Raw genomic sequence first — 27805 nt, forward strand, 5'->3', positions numbered from 1 at the left:
GCTCACACCCAGTGCTTGGAATCCCAGTAGACTAATTTATTGACCAACAGCATTACTCTTCCAGCTTCATTCCAAGAGCTGGGTAGACCAGTTGAGAAGCAGGTTCTAGTAGGCATCACCGATGGCGTATAAAATGGGTATGTGTATATACTGAGGAAGGGGATGGGGAAAACACAATGAAAAGTGGTAACCAGGGAGGATGCAGTCTAGGAGGAAGACTGCAAAGCCAGGCCCCATGAGCTCCCCCCGCCAAAAATGTCCCCACCCTTGGGAATAAAAGCAGTTCTGGGTCTAGACACATCAACAGTTGCAAGCTGGTATTAAGAGTTGCCTGTTAGATCTGTTTTGAGGGATATATGATGTCAGGCCAAATAAATAAAGTTAGGAAGTCACACAACAGGTTAATCAGCAATTTGAATATCACCTTGTAGGATTTCCTCCTTTTGGACCTCTTTAATGGGTGTTAGTTGGACACTTATGGGCAGGGATCTGGAGGATATCACAGGCTTGTCCCAGCGGGTGGAGGTGACAGGAATCCCATGGGTGAGGCAATATACAAAGTACGTGGGGATGGGGAGAATGACAATGAGTAAAAGGGCAATCATTGCGAACAGCCCCCATGATGGGTATCGTCGAACCACTTCTTTTGACTGTGGAGAGATGGAAAGGGTTTCAGAACATCAAAGTTCCCATAAGACTAAGGACTGTGGAAGGGGAGGGTCGGAGGGGAACCAGGGCAGAGGACTAAGAGTCTTCAGGGAGTCAGAGAAGGAGATGATAGAGTCTTTAAACCAAGAGTGGATTGAAAAATCTCTCCCCCCACTCCCTGTGAAGGTCAGGGGTCTGAGGATGGAGACTTACAGTGCTTGAGTCCCAGGCCAGATAGGTGATGGTCTTCAGAGACAGATGAAACACAGTGGTCACAAACAGGACCAGCAGCACAACTGGATTCAGACAGGACCACAGCCAACGAATGATGGGGTAGACGGGGTGGCCCCACAGGTTAGCCAAGTCTGCAAAGAAACTGGAAGGAAGGGCCACAAGACAGTAGAAGGCCCAGTTGGGCCATATCCAGTCTTGGAGGACAAGGCCAGCCCAACCTTAGCCCCTGCCTCAGCTCAAGCTTCATCCTCTTTATTTGCTTCTTAGTCAATCTTTCATCCCAACCCAAGAAAAATTTTCAAACATTCCTCTACTGCTCAAAAACCTTTCATGGGTTATCAGTGCCCTCAGGATAAAGGCCAAGTCCCTTTCATTCATTCCATGAATATGAGAGTGTCTATGATGTACCAGGGATTCTTCTAGGTGCTGGGTGTCCATAGTGAACACCACAGACTCCAAAAAAGCTGACATTCGACCCTCATGGAGCTTTTCTTAGTTTCTTCCAACCTATGTATCCAGCCTCCTTCACTCCATGTTCTCAATCTCAATAAATATACAAGTGGGGTCCTTTGGCCTAGAATGCCCTTCTCTCTCCCTCTTTGTCTACATATTCATCTGTCCAAACTATGCTCAACCATCCTCTCACGTGGGATGCCTTCCCCAACTCTCCAGATGCCCCTAGATGTCCCTGGCTACCTCTACTATAGGCTTTCCACCTTGTACTGGGATTGTCTGCTTATATATGTCTTCCTCCTTGGACTCTGTGCTCTTTGAGAGGAGGAGCTTATTCTATTCATTTGTATCCCAGTACCACAAGGCTTTCCTGACACAAAGAAAGTCTCAACATATGTATTGAGCGAGTTAGTGAATGAGTAACCTGACTCCAAGAACCACTGTCACCTGAAAATGCTGCCACTGGAACCTTCTGCCCTTGAGTTATACCTCTTGGATAACCACACCTCAGCCTGTTTAAAAGTCGTTGGGACTTCCTTGTATTTTATGTGCATTTTCCCACTCTTCCTTTCACAATTATGTCTACTATGTCCCTGTTTATCTTGTTCCCTTTCCTTGGTAGCTCTTCCTTGCAGAATTAGACCACATCTCTCAACCTACACCTCTACCACCTTAGCCCAAGCCATCATTAGCTCCCATTTGGAATATTACAATAGCTCCCAACTGCTCTGCTTGCTTCACTCTTGACTCCTCATAGTCTGTTCACCATACAGCAGTCATAGGTATCTTTTTAAAAACAAATCTGATAATGTCCCCTTCTCAAAACCCTGCCATGCCTCCTCTCTCATTCTACATAAAAAACTAAGTCCTACCATAGCTTAAAAGGTCCTATATAATATCCCATTACTTCTCTGGCCTCATCTCCTAACATACTATTCTAACCTCTGATCTCCTTGTTGCTCAAAAATTCCAGGAATGCTGTTTCCTCTTGCTTTGGTACTTACTGTTTTCTCTGCTTGGAATGCTCTCTCAAAATCTTGTCATGGTTCCTCCCCTCATTTCATTCAGGAGTCTGCTCAAATGTCACCTTATCATAGAGGTCTTCCCTGCAATTCTATCTAAACTAGCACCCAAACATACTCCCACTCTTGATCATCTTACCTTACTTTTGATTTTTCACCTGTCAGTTATCATCTCCTGACATTTTAATTTTTTCATCTGGTTATTGTCTATCTCCACAACTAGAATGTAAACTCCCTGAGGACAGGGATGCTTGTTTTACTCAATGCTGTATCCCCGGTGACTAAAACAGTGCCTGGCACATATTAAGCACCCCAAAAATATGTTAAATGAATGAGTGAATAAAACGATTTCTCAGAAGGCCCTGAAGTTAAGGGTTCCTATGTCACTCTAGTCAAGTGAGAAAAGAGGCAACAAGAGAGGGGTCAACTTTCCCTATAGACCCAAGCTATCACCTCCTGGCCTCACTGGCCCAGCTCACAGCCAAGTTTTCAAATATGATGATGATGATTACGGGGAGGACTGTCCAGTAGTCAGCCAGCAGTCTGATGTAGTAGCTGCCTGAAGGTCGAGTGAAGAAGAGGCCACACAGGAACATGAGCAGAAAGACAACCACTGGAGGGAACATTGGATTTGGATCAAGGTCAGAGGTCTGGCTGGGTGACAAGGGCTAAGCAGAGGTGATAGACTAGGGCTGGGTAGAGTCTTAATGAAGTCAGGGTCATTGATGGGTACAGGGACATGGGTCAGAGTACCTGTAAATGGCTTTGTGTATTTCTGGAAAGAAGTAAAGGTGTCCTGGAGGGGGGTAATGATGCCCTGCATGATCCCTATCATGGTGGTCATCCCCATGGTCAGCAACATCAGGAAGAAGAGGAACGACCAGAAGACAGACCCAGGAATAAATGACATGGCTTCAATGAAGGCCAGGAAAGCAAAGTTTGTGTTCTCCCTAACCTGTTAAGGGGAGAAAGGGGAGGAGTTAAAGTGTCCTTGAACTTAACAACAACAACAAAATACAGACAAAGATACATTCTATCTTTCCTGGAAAATTCCCTAAAAACCCTGGGTCACTGAGAAAATCAGATCTCCAAGCTGACCCTCTGACATGGAAACCAATCCACCTAACATTATCCACAGAAGAGCATTCTGCAAGCTATAGTTCTTTGCATTCCCAGGGCTGCAGCTTATCCTGGTGCTTCTGGGATTTTTTTCTGGTGAAATTTCTGTTTTACAAAAAGCTTTGAAGGAACTCTAGGCCCCGCTCACCTATTTTTACTGACCTTCAAAAACTGCTTCTCTAAGTTGCACTCAGGCACATGCCTGAGGACCTTCCTCTTGATGGGGTTGGAGAGGCTGTTGAACCAGGAGGTGAAGATGGAGGTCGGATCACCATTCAGGTTTTGAGGGGGCTGGGCCTCAGGAGGCAGTATCCCCAGGGTTACCAGCTTTAAAAGTGTTTCAGTATTCCTGAGGATAAGGAGTTGAATCATATAGAACCATTTTGCTCTTTAGAAGATCACCTCCTTTTCCCTTATCTTCCAGAGAAGAAAGGACATCACATAACTGATCTGGGTAAGGTAGAGCCTGGGATGAAATCTAGAAGCCACCCACCTTCAAAGTCATGAATTTTTATGAGCCTGGATAATTTATGACCATGGGGGGAGCCCCAAGAGAAGCCTCTCCTATAGTCTTCTTGGGGACTCTGGGGTCTCTGCTCTAGTGATGGGGTCTCTTATTCACCCCCTACCTCTTCCCTTCTTAGACTAGTGGGTAAAAGTCAACCTTCTAAGCTTTATATTACAGAACGTCAGGGAGCATTTACTTAAGTGTACCATGTGCATAATGGTCCCATGAAGTTGTACTATGTTGTGAGAAACTGCTTCTTGCACTTTTTGATCTGAGCCCTGCTCTCTAAACTTTATCTTCCCCCCATGACCCTCTGTACATATTATACTCTAGTCAGACTTAACTATTTACAGTTTCAGGGCCTGCCATGCCCTCTCATGCCCAAGAACAACCCCATTCCCACCATCATTCTTCACTTGGGCTAATTCCTATAAATCCCTAAAACTTCAGCTCATTGCTCTATAACAACTGCAGTGGAAGGCTTGCCAAGATGTGCTGATAACGGCGAAATGCAAGCAGCAGAGAAATAAGTATAGTTTGATCACATTTTAGAAAATAAAATACTATATGTTCTTCTGGTAACAGGCAAGTTAAATATTTGGACCAAACTTCTCACTGGAAATAATTTAAAAGTCTCAAAGAGATTTTTAAATCTTCTTAAAAAATAAAAATGTTGACGAGATAATAAGGAATTATTAGACAAAAATCAAAGTACAAACAAAAGCAGTGGGGAAAGGAGACTTCCAAAGCAATTTTGCCCCGAATGTATATGTCAAATACAGCAAACTGTACCTGAAGTTTCTAATTTAAAGTGACCTTTAAGAAATAAAAAGAGCATGGGGGTCAAATATAAAGCACCAGAGCCTGCCCAAAGTAAGGATTAGAACAGAAGGTTTTCCCCTAAATCTGGCACTTCAAAGGGCTACACCTTCACGGACCAGAAGCTTGCACCCAACTGTTCCACACCACAGGGAATGCAAGGAAAGTTGCTTCAGAAATGAGCAAAACAAGGGCAAATTTTTAAAGTTCCTAAATGTCATAACCACAAGCCAGCCCTAGCTTGGACTTGGAGCCCAAATATTTGACCCTGGTTGTCTCAAAAGCTCAAGTTAAGGGACCTCCCTGGCGGTCCAGTGGTTAAGACTTCGCCTTTCAATGCAAGGGGTGCAGGTTCAATCCCTGGTCGGGGAGCTAAGATCCCACATGCCTCGCAGCCGAAAAACCAAAGCATAAAACAGAAGCAATATTGTTAACAAATTCAATAAAGACTTTAAAAATGGTCCACATCAACAACAACAACAACAACAAAAAAGCTCAAGTTAAGAACTGAGTTTCAAGCAGTCTTTCTAATTGTCCCTATGCATCAAGTAGAAACAAAAGTCCTATCTGGATGAATACACCCTCTTCTTAGACCTTAAAGAATTCCTACAAATAATGGTCAAATAAATAAATAGGACATGAAGAGAACCACGCACACAAAAACAAGACACCATGAGCAATAACCATCAGAAACACAGTAAAAATAGACCTAAAGTTACTTCCAAATATTAGAATTATCAAAGATTATAACACAACTAAGTTTACTATGATTAAATAATAAATGACAAGGCTGGAAACATTTGTAGGGAACAAGAAACTATAAAATGACCGTGAAGATTTAAAAAAATGAAACAGAACCTCTTGAAATAAAAAATAATTGAGATTTAAAATTCAGTGTGGATAATTCTAATTCCAGCCACAATTAAGTAACAGGGGCACAACTTACCCTCCCATTGTAAACAACTAGATAATTGGACAAAATCTATAAAACAACTGCTTTCAGACATTAGATAACAGGCAGTATAGGACTGTGGTCCCTGAGAGAAAGGACGTGTGTGCCCCAAGTGAGGTGTGCCATGTAACTGCCCTGGTTTTCTGCCTGAAGGCGCATTCTAGTCTGCAGAGCAGAAAAGAAGATCACAAGTAAAGCATGGCAGTCTCGCTGAGCTGGGGAGACAAAGAGGGAGTTCACGGAGGCCAAAGGAGCTGGAAGTTCCAAAGAAGAATTCTGGAGGAAAGTAGTTACAAAGAAAAAGAATTCCAGAAATTTGCATACAGGCTCTTGAGTCTTTGCTGAATTTTAAGATCCACACATATAGGATGAAAATCCACAAGGCTATGTAAAGAATAACATCCAAGTTCTGAATGGGGTTTTCAGTAGAGAGCCCAGAAGGGCCATGCCTTCCCACTGGGACTGAAGTATTCCTGGAGAAAAGACTACTCTAGGACTTCACTGGTGGTGCAGTGGTTAAGAATCCCCCTGCCAAGGCACGGGACATGGGTTCGAGCCCTGGTCTGGGAAGATCCCACATGCTGTGAAGCAACTAAGCCCGTGCACCACAACTATTGAGCCTGCGCTCTAGAGCCAGCGAGCCACAACTACTGAGCTCGCGCGTCACAACTACTGGAGCCCGTGCACCCTAGACCCCATGCTCTGCAACAGGAGAAGCCACCGCAATGAGAAGCCCATGAACCACAACAAAGAGTATCCCCCACTCGCTGCAACTAGAGAAAGCCCACGCACAGCAACAAAGACCCAATGCTGCCAAAAAAATAAATAAAATTTAAAAAAAAGAAAAGACTACTCTAGACCCACCCTAATGAAGCTTAAAATCAAGTCTCAAAAGGATCAAACTGAACCACAAGTAACATTACTTACTAGAACAAAGCTCAATCAATACTCATTCAAGGAAGGCAACAAAAAGCCAGACACTCGAAAATATAAAATTCACAAAGTCCAACCTCCAGTCAAAAATTAGTAAACAAATGAAGAAAGAGAAAAATGTGACCTATAATCACTATAAAAATCAGTAAATAAAATACAGCAATAAATGACAGATATGGAATTAGCAGTCAGGGATATTTATCAAAACAGCTATTAAAACTATGTTAAAGTGTTTAAAGAAAAATATGAACCTAACAAGTAGAGAAATGGAAGATATAAAAAAGAACCAGGGGGAGCTTCCCTGGTGGCGCAGTGGTTAAGAATCCACCTGCCAATGCAGGGGACACGGGTTCGAGCCCTGGTCTGGGAAGATCCCACATGCCATGGAGCAACTAAGCCCGTGCACCACAACTACTGAGCCTGTGCTCTAGAGCCCGCGAGCCACAACTACTGAGCCTGTGAGCCACAACTACTGAAGCCCGCAAGCCACAACTATTGAAGCCCACACGCCTAGAGCCCATGCTCCGCAACAAGAGAAGTCACCGCAATGAGAAGCCCGTGTACCGCAACAAAGAGTAGCCCCCGCTCGCCGCAACTAGAGAAAGCCCGTGCGCAGCAACGAAGACCCAACGCAGCCAAAAATAAATAAATTAATTAAATAAATTTTTTAAAAAATACAGTCCCTTTAACATCAATGGTTCCTAAAAAAATATGAATTGTGCAAGAAAAAAAAAAAAAAGAACCAGGGGGACTTCTAGAAATAAAAAATATAGTATTTGAAATGAAAACTCCCAGATGAGATTAACAGCAGATTAGACACTGTATAAGGAAAGATCAAGGAATCCAAAGAAATAAAATAAAAACTATACAATAGTAAATATACAGAGAAAAAATACTGAAAAAGAAGACAGAGAGCCAATGACGTGCAGAACAATATCAAGTCCTCTAAAATAAGTGCAACTGGAGTTCCAGAAAAAGAGGAAAGGGAAGGGGAGCGTATTTGAAAAATATTGGCCTAAATCTTTCCTGGTTTGATAAAAACTGTAAATCCCCAGTTCCAGGAAGCTCAATGAACTCCAAACAGGATAAACAGAAAGAACACTGAAAGAAGACCTATGATAATAAAATTCCTGAAAAACAGTGAAAAAAAGAAAATCTTAAAAGTAGTCTGAGAAAGAATAAGATACATTACAGTGAAACAGAGATAAGAATGAATGCAGGAAAGCCATCAGAAAGTATAAAAGCAAGAGGATGAGAAATTACCTCATTAAAATGCTGAAAGAAAAAAACTGTTAAGTGAACTTTACACTGAAATATTCTTTCATTCTGAATGTATTTCATATATTCATTTGAATATATGTTTCATAAGTAAAAGTGAAGTAAAGACTTTTAGACAAACAAAACTTGAGATAATTCATTGCTGGCAGATCTGCACTACAAAAACATTACATTCCTTTAATAAAAGGAATTTCTTAAATGAAAGGAAAATGATACCAGATGAAAACTTGGATCTGCACAAAGAAGTGAACAGTAGTGGAAATGGGAAATACTTGGGCAAATATAAGACACATTTTTTTCTTATTTAAAAATTTATTTTAAAGGTATTAATTATTTAAAGCATAAATAGTAGCAATGTATTATGTTTATAATGTCCCGAGAAGAAAAATGTGTGACAACAACAATACAAAGGACAGGAAGATGGAATAGAAGTGTATTGTTGGAATGTTCTTAAGTTTTGTATGAAATTGTTTGATATTATTTGAAAGAAGACTGTGATGAATCAAAGATGTGTATTGTAGGCTCTAGAAAAACTACTCAACACATAAAACAGAGGTATAGTGAATAAGCCAAGAATGGAGTTAAAAATGGAATCTTAAGATCCTTTTAAAAAAGCAATCTAATTGGGAAATGAGAAATAAAGCAACAAAGAAGACACAAGACAAAAAGAAAAGAAGCAGGAAGAGGGCAATTCTATTGATAATTACAATAAACATAAATGGCCTAAACATTCTATTTTCATACTGAATAAAAAAGCAAGAACCAACTGTATGCTAGCTACAAGAACATATTTTAATTATAAAGATATGGATAGATTAAAAGTATAAGGATGAAAAATATATGCCACACAAACACGAACCATAAGCAAGCTGAAATGGCTATATTAAGACAAAGTAGACTTCAGAATAAGTAATATACCAGGGATGAAAAGACATTTCATAATGATAAAGTGGTCAATTCATCACAAAGATATAACAATTATAATGTTTATACAACTAGTAACAGAGATTCAAACTGAATAAAGCAAAAACTGACAGAATTGAAAAGAGATAAATCCACACTTACAGTTACCAACATTCTTCTTTCATTAATTGATAGAACAAGTATACAAAACCACTAATAACACAGACTTGAACCAATTATCAACCAACTTGACATTTATAGGACACTCTATCCAACAGCAGCAGAATGCACATTCTTTTAAAGTGCCCATGGACTGGGCCCGTGAGCCACAACTGCTGAGCCTGCACGTCTGAAGCCTGTGCCCCACAACAGGAGGGGCCGTGACAGTGAGAGGCCCGTGCACCGCAATGAAGAGTGGCCCCCGCTTGCCACAACTGGAGAGGGCCCTCGCACAGAAACGAAGACCCAACACAGCAAAAATAAATAAATAAATAAATAAATTTAAAGTGCCCATGGAATGCTCTGCAAGACAGACCATATGCTGAGCCATAAAACAATTCTCAATAAAATAAAAGGATGGTAATTATACAGAGTATGTTCTCTGACCACAATGGCATTAAATTTTAAATTATTAACAATAAAAATAGGGCTAATAAAAACTCAAATATTTGGAAAATGAACAACATACTTCTAGCATTTCTAATCACATCCAAGCATGTTGTTTTGTGGATACTGACAAACAAATTCCAAAATTTATATGAAGAGAGGAAAAGGACCCATAAGAGCCAACACAATATTGCAGAACAAAGTTGGAGGACTGGCAAGACTTACTATAAACTATAGTAATCAAGAAATACGGTACTGGCAAAAGAACAGACAAATAGATCAATAGAATAGAACGCCCAGAGATAGACCCACATAAATAAATATAGTTAACCTAACTTTGAAAATGTAGCATAGGCAATACAATGGAACAAAGATGGTCTTTTCAGCAAGTGATACTGGAACAACTGGACATCCATGTGCAAAAAAAAAAAAAAAAATGTAGACAACAGACCTTACACCTCATCACAAACATTAACTCAAAATAGATCACAGACCTAAATGTAAAACTCAAACTATAAACTCCTAGAAGATAATACAAGATAAAATCTAGAGGACCTTGGGTATGGTAATGACTGTTTAGATACAACACCAAAGGTACAATCCATGAAGAAATATTTGATAAGCTGGGCTTCATTAAAATTAAAATTCTGGGACTTCCCTGGTGGTCCAGTGCTTAAGACACAGCGCTCCCAATGCAGGGGGCCCAGGTTCAATCCCTGGTCAGGGAACTAGATCTTTCATGCTGCAACTAAAGATCCCGTATGCCCTGCCCCACAACGAAGATCCTGCACGTGGCAACAAAGATCCCACGTGCTGCAACTAAGACCTGGCACAGCCAAATAAATAAATAAATATTTTTTTAAAAATTAAATTAAATTGAAGTAAAGTCCTGCTCTGTGAAAGACTCTATCAAGAGAATAAGATAGAGAAAATATTCACAAAAGATATACCTGATAAAGAACTGTTATCTAAAATATATAAAAAACTCCTAAATGTTGATGAGAAAACAATCTGATTTTAAAATGGGCCAAATACCTTAACAGACACCTCACCAAAGAAGATATACATATGGCAAATAAGCATATGATGTGCAGAACATCTTTTCATATGTCATCAGGGAAATACAAATTCAAACAACAAGATAGCTCTACACACCTATTAGGATAGCCAAAATCCAGAACACTAATAATAACAAATGCTGGTGAGGATGTGGAGCATTAGAAACTCTCATTCATTTCTTGTGGGAAGGCAAAATGGTACAGATACTTTGGAAGACAGTTTGGAGGTTTCTTACAAAAAAACCCCATACTTTTACCATACAATCCAGCAATTGTGCTCCTTGGTATTTATCCTAGAGGGCTGAAAACTTTTCTCCATACAAAAATCTGCACGAGAATGTTCATAACAGCTTTACTTGTAATTGCCAAAACTTGGAAGCAACCAGTAGGTGAATGGATAAACTGTGGTACACTCAGACAATGGACTATTATTTAGTGTGAAAAAGAAATAAACCATCAAGCCATGAAAATACAAGGAAGAGGGACTTCCCTGGTGGTGCAGTGGTTAAGAATCCGCCCGCCAATGCAGAGGACATGGGTTCGAGACCTGGTCCGGGAAGATCCCACATGCCACGGAGCAACTAAGCCCGTGCGCCACAACTACTGAGCCTGTGCTCTAGAGCCAGCGAGCCACAACTACTGAAGCCCGTGTGCCTAGAGCCTGTGCTCCACAACAAGAGAAACCACAATGAGAAGCCTGCGAACCACAACAAAGAGCAGCCCCTGCTCGCCGCAACTAGAGGAAGCCCACATGCAGCAACGAAGACCCAACGCAGCCATAAATAAATAAATAAATAAATTTATTTTTTAAAAAAAGAAAATACATGGAAGAAATGTAAATGCATATTACTAAGTGAAAGAAGAAATCAACCAGAAAAGGCTAAATACTGTATGATTCCAACTATACGACATTCTGGAAAAAGTAAAACTATGGAATCAGTAAAAAGAGCACTGATTGCCCACAGCTGGGGGAGGGATGAACAGGAGGAGCGCAGAGGATTTTAAGGCAGTAAAAATACCCTGTATGATACTATAGTTGTGGATACATGTCTATAATAAGCTAAAAAAAAGAGTAAGTAGGAGGAAGGGAATATTAAAGATAAGAGCAGAACTCAGTGAAATAGAAAATTAATAAACAAAAAAACAACAAAACCAAAAATTGAATTTTTAAAATTGATAACCTCCAGCTAGACTGACCCCCCCCCAAAAATGAAAATCACCAATATCAGCAATGAAAGAATATCACTTCAGGTCCTTAAAAGGATAAAACAGGAGTGTTATGAACAATGTTATGCCAAAACTATAGACAACTTAAGATAAAATGAAAAAATTTTTCTGAAGCACATAAATTACCAATTACCAAAAATAACACATGATGAAACAGAAAACCAAAAGAGCCCTACAATCTATTAGATAAATTGAAGTACAATTAAGAACCTTCCCACAAAGAAAATTCCAGGCCCAGACGGCTCACTGGCATATTCCATCAAATATTTGAGTCACAAATAATAATAATATTACAGAAGCTCTTTTGGAAACTAGAGAAGGAGGAAACGCTTCCCAGGTCATTTTATTTAGCCAGTATTACCCTGATAATAAAACCATGCAAGGACACCAGAAGAAAAGAAAACAAAATAGTGATACCCCTCATCAACTTAGATTCAACATCTTTAACAAAACATCAGCAGATTTAATCCAGAAATATATAAAAAGTATAATACACCATGATCAAGTGGGGTTTATTCCAGGAATGCAAGAATGCTTAAACATTCAAAAATCAACCAATACAATGAACCACATTAACAAAAATACAGAAGAAATAAATTGATATAATCAGCTCAATAGTTGTAGAGTAACGATATAACAAAATTCCAGTGTTCATTCATGTAAAAAGTTGCAGAAAAACTAGGAATATAAGGGAACTTGCTTAACCTAATTAAAGACATCTGAGGGGGAAATCCTACAAATAACATCGTACATACTAGTGATTCACTGCTTTCCCCTGAAAATGGCAAAATGCATGAATGTCCATTCTCACCCCTTCTATCTTCTACTGGAGATTCTAGTCAGTGAAATAAAGCAAGTAAAATAATTTTTAAAGATTAGAAAGGGAGAAGTAAAAGCCTTCACAGCAGATACATGATTGTGTATGTAAAAAAACCTAAAGCTACAAAAATAAATGAATTTATCAAGGTCAATACCCACAAATTAGTTATATTCCAATATACTAAGCAATGAACAATTAAATAATTAAAATTTCAGAATATTATTTACAATAGAACATAAAACAAGAAATCATTGCAGAAAAACTTTACAAAACATGTACAAGACATGTTATATACTGAAATTTACAAAATATTGCTGAAAGAAATTAAAGAACATGTAAATAAACAGAGATATACCATGTTCCTAAATCAGAAGACAAAATATTAATTGTTCATTCTTCCCAAAATGACCCACAGATTCAATGCAAACTCAATTAACAGCAGAGCATAACTTTTTTTGTAAAAAAATTGACAAGCTACTTCTAAAAAAACTTACATGGGGGAAGTGGCCAAGAGGGTAGAGTAGGAAGACCCTGAGCTCACCTCCTCCCACAGGCACACCAAAGGTAGAACTAATTATAAGGCGACTACTGATATGAATAACATGAAGACTAGCAGAAAAGATCTTCTACAATTAAAGAAGGAAATACAACAAGGCAGATAGGAGGAACAGAGACATGGTATAATCAAGACCCATACACCAAGGTAGGTGACTCACAAGTGGGAGGATGTTTACAATTGCAGAGGTTCTCCCCAGGGAGCAAGGGGTCCAAGCCCCACATTGGGCTCCCCAGCCCCAGAATTCTGCACTGGGAAGATGAGCCCACAGAATGTTTGGCTTTGAAAGCCAGTGGGGCTTATTTTCGGGGGAGTCAGAGGGCTATGGGAAATAGAGACTCCACTGTCAAAGGGTACACACAAAATCTCACACACTTGAGGGCCCAGGGCAGAAGCAGTAATTTGAAAGGACCCTGAGTCAGACCCACTTGCTGATCTTGGAGAGCCTCCCAGAGAGGAAGAAGGTAACTGGGACTCATTCTGGACAAAGATGCTAGCAGCAGCCATTTTGGGGAGCTCATTCCACCATGAGGATAGTGGAGCTGGCAAGTGCCATTTTGGAACTCTCCCTCTAGCTTATGAGTCCCAGGACCCAGATCCACCCACCAGCCAGTTGGCATCAGTCCTGGGATGCCTCAGGCCAAGCAGCTAGCTGAGTAGGAACCCAGTCCTAGCCACCAGAGGGCCAGGACGCAGCCCCACCCATCAGTGGGCAGACACCAGCCCTGGGACCACTGAGGTCCTGCAGCCAGCTGTGGCAGGACCGAAGTCCATATACCAGTGGGCCAACACCAGCCCCAGGACCCCCTGGGCCCCAGCTCCACTCACCAGCAGGCTGACACCAACTCCAGGACCCCCAGGGCCCTGAAGCCAGAGACCCCAGGACCCTACCAGTGGGCTGGCACTAGCCCTGGGAACCTCTGAGGTCTGGCCCACCCACCAGCAGGCTAACACCAGCCCTGGGACCACTGCAGTCCCATAGCCAGCCATGTCAGATCCTGCCCACACCAGCAGGCCAGCACCACCAGAGGACGCCCTGGATCCCAGCCCCACCCAACAGCATGCTGACACCAGCTCTGGGACACCCTGGACTCTGCATCCAGCCATGTCAGGAACTGGCCTTGCCCACTAGTGGCCGGCAGCCTCTGCACAAGGCAGGGCCTGGCAACCACCTGGAACAGGGTCCAGCAATGCCTACCAGCGTGCCCACAGTAGTCAGCCCACCACAACAGATGGACCCACTCAGCCCACATAGAGGGCACTCCTAAGCATATAACTCTGGTGATCCAGAGTGCAGTGGTGGGCCCCACAGGATGTTTCTTACATAAGGTCACCTCTCCGAGACTGGAAACATAACCAACCTACCAAATACATAGAAATAAAAATAGCAAATTAGGCAAGGAGGTGACAGAGGAATATGTTCCAAATGAAAAACGATATAAAAACCCAGAAGAAGAACCAAGTAAAGTGGAGATAAGCAATCTACCTGATAAAAAGTATAAGGTAAATACATAAAGATGGGGCTTCCCTGGTGGTGCAGTGGTTGAGAATCTGCCTGCCAATGCAGGGGACACAGGTTCGGGCCCTGGTCTGGGACGATCCCACATGCCGTGGAGCAACTAGGCCCGTGAGCCACAATTACTGAGCCTGCGTGTCTGGAGCCTGTGCTCCGCAACAAGAGAGGCTGTGATAATGAGAGGCCCACGCACCACGATGAAGAGTGGCCCCCACTTGCCGCAACTAGAGAAAGCCCTCGCACAGAAACGAAGACCCAACACAGCCATAAATAAATTAACTAATTAATTAAAAAAAAAAACATAAAGATGCTCAAAGAACTCGGGAGAAGAATGCATGAACACAGTGTGAAGTCAGAAGTTTTTAACAAAGAGTTAGAACATATAAAGAAGAACCAAACAGAGCTGAAATATCAGAGAATACAATAACTGAATTAAAAATACACTAGAAGGAATCAATAGTACATACAGAGGAATGGATCAGCGAGCTGGAAGACAGAGTTGGAAATCACTCAAGCTGAACAGAAAAAAAGGAAAAAGAATTTTTTAAAATGAGGATAGTTTAAGAGGCCTATGAGACAACATTAAGCATACCAACATTCTCATTTTAGGAATCCCAGGAGAATAAAGAGAGAAAGAGGCAGAGAACATATTTAAAGACATAATAGCTGAAATTTTCCCTAACATGAGAAAGAAACAGACATCCAGGACCATGAGGCACAGGGAGTGCCAAACAGGATTAACCCAAAGAAGACCACACCAAGACACACTAATTAAAATGGCAAAAATTAAAGATAAAGAGAGAATATTAAGGGAAAAGCAACAAGTTACGTTCAAGGGAACTCCCATAAGGCTGTCAGCTGACTTTTTAGCAGAGACTCTACAGGACAAAAGGGAGTGGGATGATGCATTTAAAGTGATGAAAGGTAAAAACCTACAACCAAGAATACTGTACCCAGCAAGGCTTTCATTCGGATTTGAAGGCGAGATAAAAAATTTTACGGACAAGTAAAAGCTAAAAGAAACCAGCTTTAAAAGAAATGTTAAAGGGACTTCTCTAAGCAGAAAAGGCCATAACTATAATAGAAATATAAAAATTACAAAAGGAAAAATCTCATTGGTAAAGGCAAATATACAGTAAAGGTAGTAGATTAATCACTTATAAAGCTAGCAGGACAAAAGACAAAAGTAGTAAAATCATGTATATCCACAATAAGTACTTATGGGATATACAAAACAAAAGGATGTAAAATATGATATCAGAAACAGTAAACATGGGGTGGGAGTAAAAATTCAGGGTTGTTAAAATGTGTTCAAATGTAAGAGATCAGCAACTTAAAATAATTATATATATATATATATATATATATATATATATATATATATATATATATATATATATATAACTTCATGGAAATCACAACCAAAAATCTATAATAGGGACTTCCCTGGTGGTCCAGTGGCTAATTCTGTGCTCCCAATGCAGGGGGCCCAGGTTTGATCCCTGGTCAGGGAACTAGATACCACATGCTGCAACTAAGAGTTCACATGCCACAACTAAAAAAAGATCCCACATGCCGCAACTAAAAAAAAAAAAAGAAGATCCCACATGCCTCAACCAAAGATCCCGCATGCCACAACGAAGATCCCACACATGGCAACGAAGATCCCACACATGGCAACAAAGATCCCGCATGCCGCAACTAAGACCCAACAGCCAAATAAATAAATAAATATTTTTTTTAATCTATAATAGATACACACACAAAAGAGAAAGGAATCCAAACATAACACTAAAGATAGTCATCAAATCACAAGGGAAGAGAGCAAAAGAAGAAAGGAACAAAAAAGAACTACAAGAACAACCCCAAAACAATTAACAAAATGGCAATAAGTATACATACCTATCAATAATTACTTTAAATGTAAATGGACTAAATGCTCCAAACAAAAGACACAGAGTGGCTGAATGGACACAAAAAGAAGATCCATATATATGCTGCCTAAAAGAGACTCACTTCAGACCTAAAGACACACACAGATTGAAAGTGAGGGGATGTAAAAAGCTATTCTATGCAAACGGATACAAAAAGAAAGCCAGGGTAGCAATACCTGTATCAGACAAAATAGACTTTAAAACAAAAACTGTAAAAGAGACAAAGAAGGACATTACATAATAATCAAAGGATCAACCTAAGAAGATATGACAATTGTAAATATATATGAACCCAATATAGGAGCACCTAAATACATAAAGCAAATATTAACAGACATAAAGGAAGAAATTGACAGTAACACAACAATAGTAGGGGAATTTAACACCCCACTTACATCAATGGACAGATTATCCAGAAAGAAAATCAATAAGGAAACACTGGCCTTAAATGACACATTATACCAGAGGGTTTAATAGATATATATAGAATATTCCACCCAAAAGCAGCAGAATACACATTCTTTTCAAGTGCACATGGAACATGTTCCAGAATGGATCACATGCTGGGCCACAAAACAAGTCTCAGTAAATTTAGGAAGATTGAAATCATATCAGAATCTTTTATGACTAGAAATCAACTACAAGGAAAAAACTGCAGAAAAAAAACCCCACACAAACACATGGAGGCTAAACAATATGCTACTAAACAACTGATGGGTCACTGAAAAAAAATCAAAGAAGAAATTAAAAAAAAAATACCAGGAGACAAATGGAAATTAAAACACAACAATCCAAACTCTGCAACAAAAGAGGCAATAATACACAATGGGGAAAAGACAGCCTCTTCAATAAATGGTGTTGGGAAAACTGGATAGCTACATGCAAAAGAATCAAACTGGACTACTTTCTCATACCATATACAAAAATAAACTCAAAATGGATTAAAGACTTAAATGTAAGGCCTGAACCATAAAACTTCTAGAAGAAAACTTAGGCAGTACACTCTTTGACATCAGTCTTAACAATATATTTTTGTGTATGTCTCCTCAGGCAATGGAAACAAAAGCAAAAGAAACAAATGGGACCTAATTAAGCTTAAAGGCTTTTGCACAGTGAAGGAAACTCTCAATAAAACAAAAAGGCCATCTATTGAATGGGAGAAGATATCTGCAAATGATATATCCAACAAGGGGTTAATATCCAAAATATATTAAGTTTTTAAAAAATAGATGAATGGATAAAGAAGATACACACACACACACACACACACATATTATGGAATATTACTCAGCCACAAAAAATAATGAAATCTTGCCACTTGCAACAACACAGATGGATCTAGAGGATATTATGCTACATGAAATAAGTCAGACAGAGAAAGACAAATACTGTATGATATCACTTATATGTGGAATCTAAAAAACAAAACAAATGAACACACATAACTAAACAGAGTCATAGATACAGTCATAGTTACAGAGAACAAACAGATAGTTGCTAGAGGGGAAGTGTTGGGGAGGAGAGAAATACGTGAGGGAGATTAAGAGGTATAGCTTTCAGTTACAAAATAAGTGAGTCACAGGTATGAACTGTACCATGTGGAGAATATAACCAATGATTATGTAATATCTTTGTATGGTGACAGAAGATATCTAGACTTACGGTGATCATTTTGAAATGTAGAAATATCGAATTACTGTGTTATGTACCAGGAATTAACATAGTGTTGTAGGTCAACTATACTTCAGAAACAAAAACTCATAGAGAAAGAGATCAGATATGTGGTTACCAGAGGCAGGGTTGGGGGTAGGAGGAATTGGATGAAGGTGGTCAAAAGGTACAAACTTCTAGTTTTAACATAAGTAAGTATTAGGATAGGCGGAATCAGAGGTAAGTTGGTGAACTTAAAGATAGATCAATAGTATTATACAATCTGAGGAACAGAGGAAATCACATTTTAGAATATAATGAACAGAGCCTCAGGGACTTATGGGACAATAACAAAGAGTTTAACATACATACACATAATTAAGAGTTCCAAAAGGAGAGGAGAGAATGAGGCAGAAAAAAATATTTACAGGAATAATGACAGTTAAGTTCTCAAATTTGGTGAAAAGTACAAATTACAAAGCTTAGCCAACCCCAAGTAGGATGAATTTTTTTTTGAATGCCTTCTCATCAGAAACTAGAGCTCAGATGTACATTCTACCCTGCTTCTACTTAATGCAACTGAAAGTCCTACACATGGAAGGACTCTGAAAAGTAAACGGTAGCTGGCAGCTGGGGGAAGGAAAGTTGAATTCAAAGTACCACCAAATTGGCAGTGAGTTTACAATACTTTTTCCCTATAGTACCTTCTGGTCTGGACTCAAAGGTAGCCTGAAACCCAGAACTACATATCAGGTGTGGACAGAAAAAGTTCCAAGAGAAAAGTCCTATATTTCAGGTCCTAGGAAAAGAAAAGAGGCCTCAAATTTCAGAGAGAGCAAGAGAAATCCCCTGATTTTTCTTCCTTTTTTCTGTTTTATCAAACATGTCAGACAATCCTGCAGCAACAATGGTGGCTATGGCAGTGGTGGCTGGACAAGCTACATACATCTGAGATGGAAACCCTCCTCTAATCAAATAAACTGATTCCAAGTACATGGATAAGGGAGGAAAATCCCTGTTACTTTAAACATTTTTTTTCTATTCTTTCAATGTGTAGCCCTGGAGACAGATGCAGCTGACGAAAGGAGTAGCAGAGCAGAGAAACTAAAGCCCTAGTTTTCTAGGCAGAAAGCCAGTTAGTGGGGCTTCTAAGAGCTGGAAAGTGTTGGGGAGACTTCAGGTAAGAGGGAGCTCAAGAAGGTGATCCTATGAAGTGTTATATGAAATCCTGGGCAGCACAGGATTATATCTGACCCTAAACAGCATTCAAAAAATTCTGACAACTGGAAAACAGGGTATACCACTTCCCAGCTTCCAAACTGCTGGTGGCACATAACCAGGGCAGACCCAAGTCGCACTGCAAAGACTGAAAACTGAACTGACACGGGAACCACAGCCCACAGAAGTTGGGAAGATGGGTAGAAATTTACAACTTAAATCTAACTGGGACAGTTGCCTCATAAAACTGTAAAAAAAAAAAAAAATCAACATTTTCCAAATGAATACAGTCTCATATGTATTTTGAATAACCATAATACAATACGTAATTACCTAATTTATAAAGAACCAGGAAAACCTCAATATGCCACAAGGAAAAAGATAATCAATACATAACAACCCCAAAATGACACAGCAGTTTTAGTTATCAGACTTTAAAGCAACTATTACAATCATACTTTGAGAAGTCAAAGCAAACACCTGAAACAAATGGAAAAAGAGACTATCAGCAGACAAAAGATATAAGAAAAATACTAAGTGGAAAATTTTATACCTGAAAAATACAGTAACAAAAAATTCACTTGAATGGCTAAATAACAGAATGAAGATGACAGAGGAAAGAGTCAGTGACCTTGAGGATAAATCAATAGGAAGTATCCAATATAAACAACAGGAAAAACAGTGGGGAAAAAAATATACAGAGCCTCAGAAACCTATGGGACAATAACAAAGGGCCTATAATCTGTGTCATCAGAGTCCAGAATGAGAGTCAAACTGAGTGCAGTGCAGAAAAAATATTTGGAGAAACAATGGCTGAAAAATTTCCCTGAAAATTTGGCATTTGGCTAAAGTCATAAAACTTTAGATTCAAGAAGCTCAGCGAGCCTTAAACATGATAAACCCAAAAAGCCTATGCCCAGACACATCAAAATCAAACAAACGAAAATTAAACATAAAAAAATGCAGAATATATAGTATTTGTGTCTGGGTGTGTGTATATATATAAATATATATATAAAATTTATATATATATCACTTTGTTGTACACCTGAAACTAACAACACTGTAAATCAAGTATACTTCAATTTTAAAAAATTGTTTTTAATGTGAAAGCCGCCAAAGAAAAATGACACATTACATATAGAGGAACAACCATTTGAGTGACTACGTTTCTCATCAAAAATGGAGACCAGAGGGACTTCCCTGGTGGTGCAGTGGTTAAGGCTCTGTGCCCCCAAGAGGGGGCCCGGGTTTGATCCCTGATCAGGGAACTAGATCCCACATGCATGCCACAACTAAGTTCACATGCTACAACTAAGGAGCCCACCTGCCGCAACTAAGGAGCTCACGTGCCACAACTAAGGAGCCAGTGAGCCACAACTAAGAAGGCTGCGAGCCTCAACTAAGGAGTCTGCCTGCCACAACTAAGACCCGGCACAACCAAATAAATAAATAAATAATTCTTTTTTAAATTAAAAAAAAAAAGAAATGGAGACCAGAAAGAAATAGTACATTTTTTAAGTACTGAAAGAAAAGGACTGTCAACCCATAGTTCCTTCAAGAAATAAGGGTAAAATAAAGGCATTGTTAGATAAAGGAATTTCAAAAAATTCATTGCCAACATACCTGTAACATAAAAGAAATGTTAAAAGTTTTTCAGATGGAATGGAAATAATACTGGAGGGAAAATTCAAACTTCAGAAATGAAGGAAGAGCAACAAAAATGGTATCTAGGTAAGTATAACAGGATATTTTTATCCTCTTAAGTATTACAATATGTATGCCAGTTGAATATTACTCAGCCATATAAAGGAATGAAACTGAGTTATTTGTAGTGAGGTGGATGGACCTAGAGTCTGTCATACAGAGTGAAGTAAGTCAGAAAGAGAAAAACAAATACCGTATGCTAACACATATATATGGAATCTAAAAAAAAAAAAAATGGTCAGGAAGAACCTAGGGGCAAGACCGGAATAAAGATGCAGACCTACTAGAGAATGGACTTGAGGATACGAGGAGAGGGAAGGGTAAGCTGGGACAAAGTGAGAGAGTGGCATGGACATATATATACTACCAAACGTAAAATAGATAGCTAGTGGGAAGCAGCCGCATAGCACAAGGAGATCAGCTCGGTGCTCTGTGACCACCTAGAGGGGTGGGATAGGGAGGGTGGGAGGGAGGAAGATGCAAGAGGGAAGAGATATGGGGACATATGTATATGTATAACTGATTCACTTTGTTATAAAGCAGAAACTAAAACACCATTGTAAAGCAATTATACTCCAATAGAGATGTTAAAAAAAAAGAAAAAAAATTTTAAATTTAAAAAAATTTTTTAAATTCTAAAATTAAAAAAAAAAAGTATGTCAGTTGAAAGTAAAAATTATAACATTGTTTGATGGGATTTTCAGTGTATGTATATGTAGTACATATGACAACCATAACATAAAGGGGGGCAGATAAAGGTCCTATTATGATAAGGTTTTACATTTCACTTAAAGTGGTAAAATACCATATTAATTCTAAGCAGACTGTAAAAAGTTAATAGCACACTTTCATTGGGTTGTTTGTCTTCTCATTGAGTTGAAAGACTTCTTTACATATTCTGGATAACATATACAGTTGATCCCTCAACAAAATGAGGGTTAGGGGAGCCAGCCCTCTACACAGTTGAAAATCCATTTATAACTTATAGTCAGACCTCCACATCCACAGTTCCTCCGTATCCAGTTCTGTATCCATGGATTCAACCAACCACAGATCATGTAGTACTGTAGTACTGACTATTGAAAAAAAACGACATATACAGTGGGCCTGTGCAGTTCAAACCTGTGTTGTTCAAGGATCAACTGTGTAGAGAATATATAAATTCCTCCAATTTTGTGACATGTACTTTCATTATCTTAATGGTATCTTTCAAAGAGAAAATGATTTTAATTCTGACGTTGTCCAATTATTAACAAGGGCTTACCTACTAGGGGCAATGAGAACTCTAAAGAATAGGCGAACAGCAGATATAGAGGATAACAGGCAATACCATTAGGCCTAAGGCAGGCTAATAAGAAAGGAATGAATATGGAAGAGTGATTCCCAGGATATCTTATTAAACTTTTCAAAAGTAAAAAACTAGAATATACACAGTACGCTATATTCTGTGTAAGAAAGAAGGGTAAATAAGAAAATAGACATATTTCTACTTATTTTTACAAACACCAGAAGTATAAACCAAAAAATAATGAGTTTCCTGCAAGGGATGGGTAGGAAATGGGTTGAAGTGATGGTGGGGGAGTGATATTTGAGTATCTTTTTATATAATTTTGTCTTTTGAAACCACATTAATGTTTAATAAAAAATAAAATCAAGTTTGGAGGGGCACTGAGATGACATACAAACAGAGACAAATGAACATAACTGTATTTCAAGTGAATAACATAACCACATTGAATAGAGGAATAAAGAACTAGCCCAAGTAATTTCTGAACACAGCATTTTGACTGTAAAATTCAGGATAAAGACAAAAAGTTGTCAACAAATACCTGGGAAACCTGGGATTAGTATGTTTTTGCAATAGTATGGACTAGCAATTCTGTAACTATTTTCCATGTATTCTAGCATTGGGATTAAGTAAATGGGTGTGTGTGTGAAAGACAGACAGACAGAGAGACAGTGAGAGAGAGAGAGAATTACAATCCTATCAACACTGTGGAAAGTAATTTGCATTATCTAGTGAAGCTGAAGATACATGTGGTAGATTGAAGAAACATGGCCATGGTATTTTGCAGCTCCTCCCATCAAGAGGTAAAGTCTGTTTTTCCACTCCTTGAATCTCGGGTGGCTCTGTGACTTCCTTTGACCAAAATGTAACAGCAGTAACAATGCGAGCATTCCCAAGCTTAATAGGCTTCAAGACATTTTGCTGATTCCACCTTTATTCTCTGTAAGCTGCATGTGAGGAAGCCCAAACTAGCCACAAGGTGAGGCCTCCCTGAAGAAAACAGGCCTTGCTGAACTGCCAACTGACTGCAAGTGGAGTGAGCCCAGCCAACACCATGTACAGCAGAGCAGTGCTGTCCCATTTGGGCCCAGCTGAACACAGACATGTGAGTTAACCCACCCAAGCCCAGTAGAAGAACTTTCCAGTCAACCCACAGAATCATGAGGAAATAATAAACCACTGCTGTTTTCAGGCACTTACTTTTGGAGTGATTTATCACATAGTAATAGATAAGTACACCCCAACAATCTCACTCATACTTATATACCCTAAAAAAATGTGCACATATGTAGTACATAAGGAACATGCATAAGAATGTTTAGAGCAACGTTGCTTTAACAGCCAAAAACTGGAAAGATTCCAAACATCCACCAATAATAGAATCGGTAAATGAACTTCAGTATGTTCATTTACTGGAACATTATACAGCATTAAAAAGCACAGACTAGAGGTATGCACAATATGGATGAATCTTTCAAACATATGTTGAATAAAAAAGGTAAAACATAAAAGAATACAAAGAAAATGTACATGTAAATGAACAAATTAGACTACATAGATGGACACACTAAACTATATTGCTTTATGTAAGTGTTCAAATTAAACTATATTGCTTAGATAAGCATATATATGATAAACATGTAAAGAAAACGAACTAATTATCATAAAAGTCAGGATAATGGTTACCTCTAGGAGGGAGGAAAGAGGTTATAATTAGAGATACATGGAGAGCTTCTAGGGTCATTCTAGTTCTTACCATGGGTGCTGTTTATTTTATAGTTCTTTACATTGCATATTTTGTTTTATGCATGTTTCTATATGTAAGTAATATATAACAAAATGTTTTTAAAAACATTAAAAATACCATTACACTGCCACCAGACTGTCAAAATTTTAAAGTTCGACCAAGTTTAACCAAGTGTTGTGCAGAAAGTGAAATACATGGAATTCTCACATATCAGAAACCACGTTGAAAATCAGACAACATATGTTAAGACTGAAGGTGTGCCAACCTTATCCAGCAATTCCATTCCTAAGTATATACATTAGAGAACTCTTGCATGTGTGCATCTGTATACGCCCAGCCTTTTTCTGGAATGAAATCGTGGCCATTTGCATGGGTTAGGATTACCAGGGACAAATTAAGCTTAGGTTTGCCTCCTCTGGGAGTCCTTCTCTGAGTAGCTCAGGCAGAATGAACAGCTCTGTCTTCTGTCCTCCCCATCACTCCTGCTGCTGGTTATCATGAGTTTAAGACCATATAATCAAGTATCTAACTCCCCTCCCCTCCTCCCTCCAAAACTAAAAACTCAGTGAAGGCAAGGACTGTGGTCTGATTCACCTGTCCAAGTCTCTGCGTTACACAAGGAGTACTTTCTAAATGTCTGATGGATGCTTTTGAAATTAATGCCTAAAGAAATTAAAAAATGGGGGTGAGCAGACAATAAAGGCTCTAGTTCTGAGTCCTTCTGGGGTTTAAGTATGATAGACTGACAGAAATCCCTAAATTTAGGAGCTGACAGTAAAGAATGTAGGCATTCAGAAAGTAGAAAGGTCTCTAGATGGCCGTGGTCCTGGATGCTGTCTGGGATTAGAGTAACCTTGAACGCTTGCATAACTCTGTGGTGGTACTCTGAGGTAGACAGTTGGCAATTTTCGGAGTTTGAAGATTTCTAGGGCTAGAAAAATGTTCTGAGAAGGACAATATATGACAGGGATTCTATTGTCTGTTTTTCACTATAGGGGAAAGTAGAGGTTCGCAAGTGCACCTGAGGTTGAGATGTGTGAATGTGGGTCTTTGTAGCGACTTTAAGGTTAGGCTCTCTGGGTTTTGTAGTCCCCTGGGGCTGGGACCCTCAACTAAGAGGTTGGCCTTACTTCTCACTGCAGCGGTGTGTGAGGACTGTGGCCCAGAAGCCCAGGACAGAGCAGATAAAAGGTGTGAAAAGCAGCATGGAGACCAGGTTAGCCAGAGCCACAACAAAGGCATCACTGAGACAGCTGTTGGACGGTTGCATGTGCGAGGATATGGAGACAACGGAGCCAAAGCCGAGGCCCAAGGAAAACAAGACTTGGTTCCCTGCTCGGTACCACACGTTCACGTTGTACATATCTGATATCTAAAAAGGGAGAAGACAAGTGTTAAGGGGAGATGTCAAAGAAGGAGAGGAGAACCTTAACAGAAATGGGGAGAAAGAGAGACAGACAGAAATAATGGGGAAAGGATGCGATAAGAATAGGCAAGAACTGTCCTCCAAGGCCTGATAGGGGAGTGAGGAAGATACACCTTACCTTGATAACTGCCAAATACCGAAGGCCAAATACTGCCCCATCCAGCAGTATACTCCGGATGATGAAACAGAGGATGATGAGATAGCTCAATGATACCAAGACATATATTACCTGAATTGAGAGTGGGACAAAGCATGTACCAGAGGGAGTCAACCATCAGTCAGCAGCGATCAAAAGTGCTGAATCAGAAATAAGGAGGAATAAGAAGACAGCTTCCAGCAGGGGTCAGGGGCTAGTGGGAGTAAAAGGTCAGAGGGAGTGAGAAGTTAGGAGATCAAAGAGTAACAATGTTAGGTGAGGGCTAAAGCATCTGACAATGTCAAGGAATCAAAAACAGGTGGCTCACCTTCCCGGTGGACTTGAGCCCATTAATCGTGAGGGCACCAAGAATACACAAGGACACGAATAAGGGCAGGCTCAGACTGAAGACTGGTGGCCCACCATCCTCAATTCTGTCTGAGGCCTTCAAAGTCATCCGGTACCAGAAGTACAGGGAGGGTGTCGTCCGTGCACATTCAGGATCTGAGGGGACCTGGCTCTGGACATGCCTGCTAGACAGGGTTACCCCTCCCTCTTTAGCCCCTCCGCCACTACCCCCTCCTCCTTCCCCCTCCCATTTCTTCTTCCTTCCCCTATCTTCCTCTTCTTTATCGCTCCTCGCTCCTTTCTCCTTTTCCAAATTCCCTTCCACCTCTCTGTTTTCCCCCTTCTCATCTTTCATTTCCCCCTCACCAAGGCCACTGGAGTTCTTCAGTAAAGGACATTTCTCCCATGGAACAGGAAACTGGAAGGATTGACCCAAGTAGAAGAGGGTCCAGGCACTGACCACATTCAAGTACAAGCCAGTGATGAAGCACACCTAGGGGCCAGGGAGGAGGTGGCTGGGGAGGAAGAGTGGGGACAGGAAAAAGGAGGGGATTTGACAGAGGACTGGGGAACTGAAGGAACCTGACCCATGGAAGTGAAGTCATGGGACCCATTCCAGGACAAGGGCTGGGGTGGGGAGGGGGTGTAAAGGGTAGGCCTGGGCAGCCCAGGGCTCCTCACCATGAAGCTGGTATACCCTACACCACCAATCCAGGGGCTGATGACCTTCCACACACCAATGGTGCCCTGACGAGTCCTCTGACCAGCTGCCATCTCCAGGAACAGGAGAGGAACCCCAAGCAACAACAGCAGGAAGATGTAGATGATGAGAAAACTGCCTGTGCAGGGGATTCGAGGAGGCGCTCTTAGAACCATCAGGCTTTTCAGTGCCTGGACTTCTTCATGGGTCCAGGAAAACACGTTCCCCACCAGTGACCTCAGGGCCACCGGCATCAGGGATCAACTGTTTCCACATCCCTCACAGTCCCAGGTGCCCAGTTCTTTGGTCCCCAGTTCCTGGAAGACCCAAATACCTAGTGTGCACCCCCACCCCGATCCCAGCTTCTAGCCCCACCATCCTCATGTTCAGATATCCTGCACCTCTACCCCTCTCATGATCCTTGATGTTCAGGCACCTGGCTCCTACCCTGCTCAGAGCACCAAGTCTCTAGCCTCTATAGATTCCAGAGATCTTAAAGTTTGAAGCCCAGACAGGCCTCCGTCCTGCTAGCCCCTTGTGGATCCGTGATTCCTGGTACCCAGACTTACAACCTCCGCTGTGAAGCCACAGGTAGCAAAAATGCCAGAGACTGCCTGGCCTCATGGAGTAGCCCACCTGGGCCAGGATGTACTCAACCTTGCTGGACCAGAATGGACGAGTAAAGAGAACCTCACTCTTTTCCTTCTCTGGCACCTGAACTTTCGCAGGTAAGAGTCTCTGTTTCAGGACTGGGGCAGCTTCTACCCCCGATACAGAGGTTGGCCTGGGTTGGCTGGCCCTGCTCTGAGCCTCACAAGCTTGCGTCTCCCAGGCCTGAGCCCTTGCAGCCCGGGCCTCCAAAGCCTGGGCCTCTGAAACCCAGGCCGTCAGAGACCAGGTCCCTACGCCCTTGTCTTCCCAAGTTTGGCTTGCTAGGGAACTCTCAGCAGATGAGGCTTTTGCCAGTGAAGATTCTGAAGCCTGGGCCTCTGTCGTCAT

At 40.5% G+C, this 27805-nt stretch overlaps 1 protein-coding gene across 1 annotated transcript; it reads right to left on the minus strand.

Annotated features, from left to right (window-relative positions):
- Nucleotides 1–50: 50 nt before the first annotated feature.
- On the minus strand, nucleotides 51–27805 carry SLC6A16 (solute carrier family 6 member 16). Its single transcript, XM_057533732.1, has 12 exons — nucleotides 27376–27805; nucleotides 26788–26945; nucleotides 26473–26599; nucleotides 26087–26262; nucleotides 25741–25851; nucleotides 25327–25568; nucleotides 3639–3825; nucleotides 3111–3312; nucleotides 2811–2970; nucleotides 862–1024; nucleotides 425–650; nucleotides 51–150 (listed from the first exon to the last, which is right to left on the minus strand). Exons 1-12 carry the CDS (start codon nucleotides 27803–27805, stop codon nucleotides 116–118), a joined length of 2217 nt encoding a protein of 738 aa, XP_057389715.1. The 3' UTR covers nucleotides 51–115.

The sequence above is a fragment of the Balaenoptera acutorostrata genome, chromosome 19 (assembly GCF_949987535.1).
Source record: "Balaenoptera acutorostrata chromosome 19, mBalAcu1.1, whole genome shotgun sequence".
In the NCBI taxonomy this organism is placed as follows: Eukaryota; Metazoa; Chordata; class Mammalia; order Artiodactyla; family Balaenopteridae; genus Balaenoptera; species Balaenoptera acutorostrata.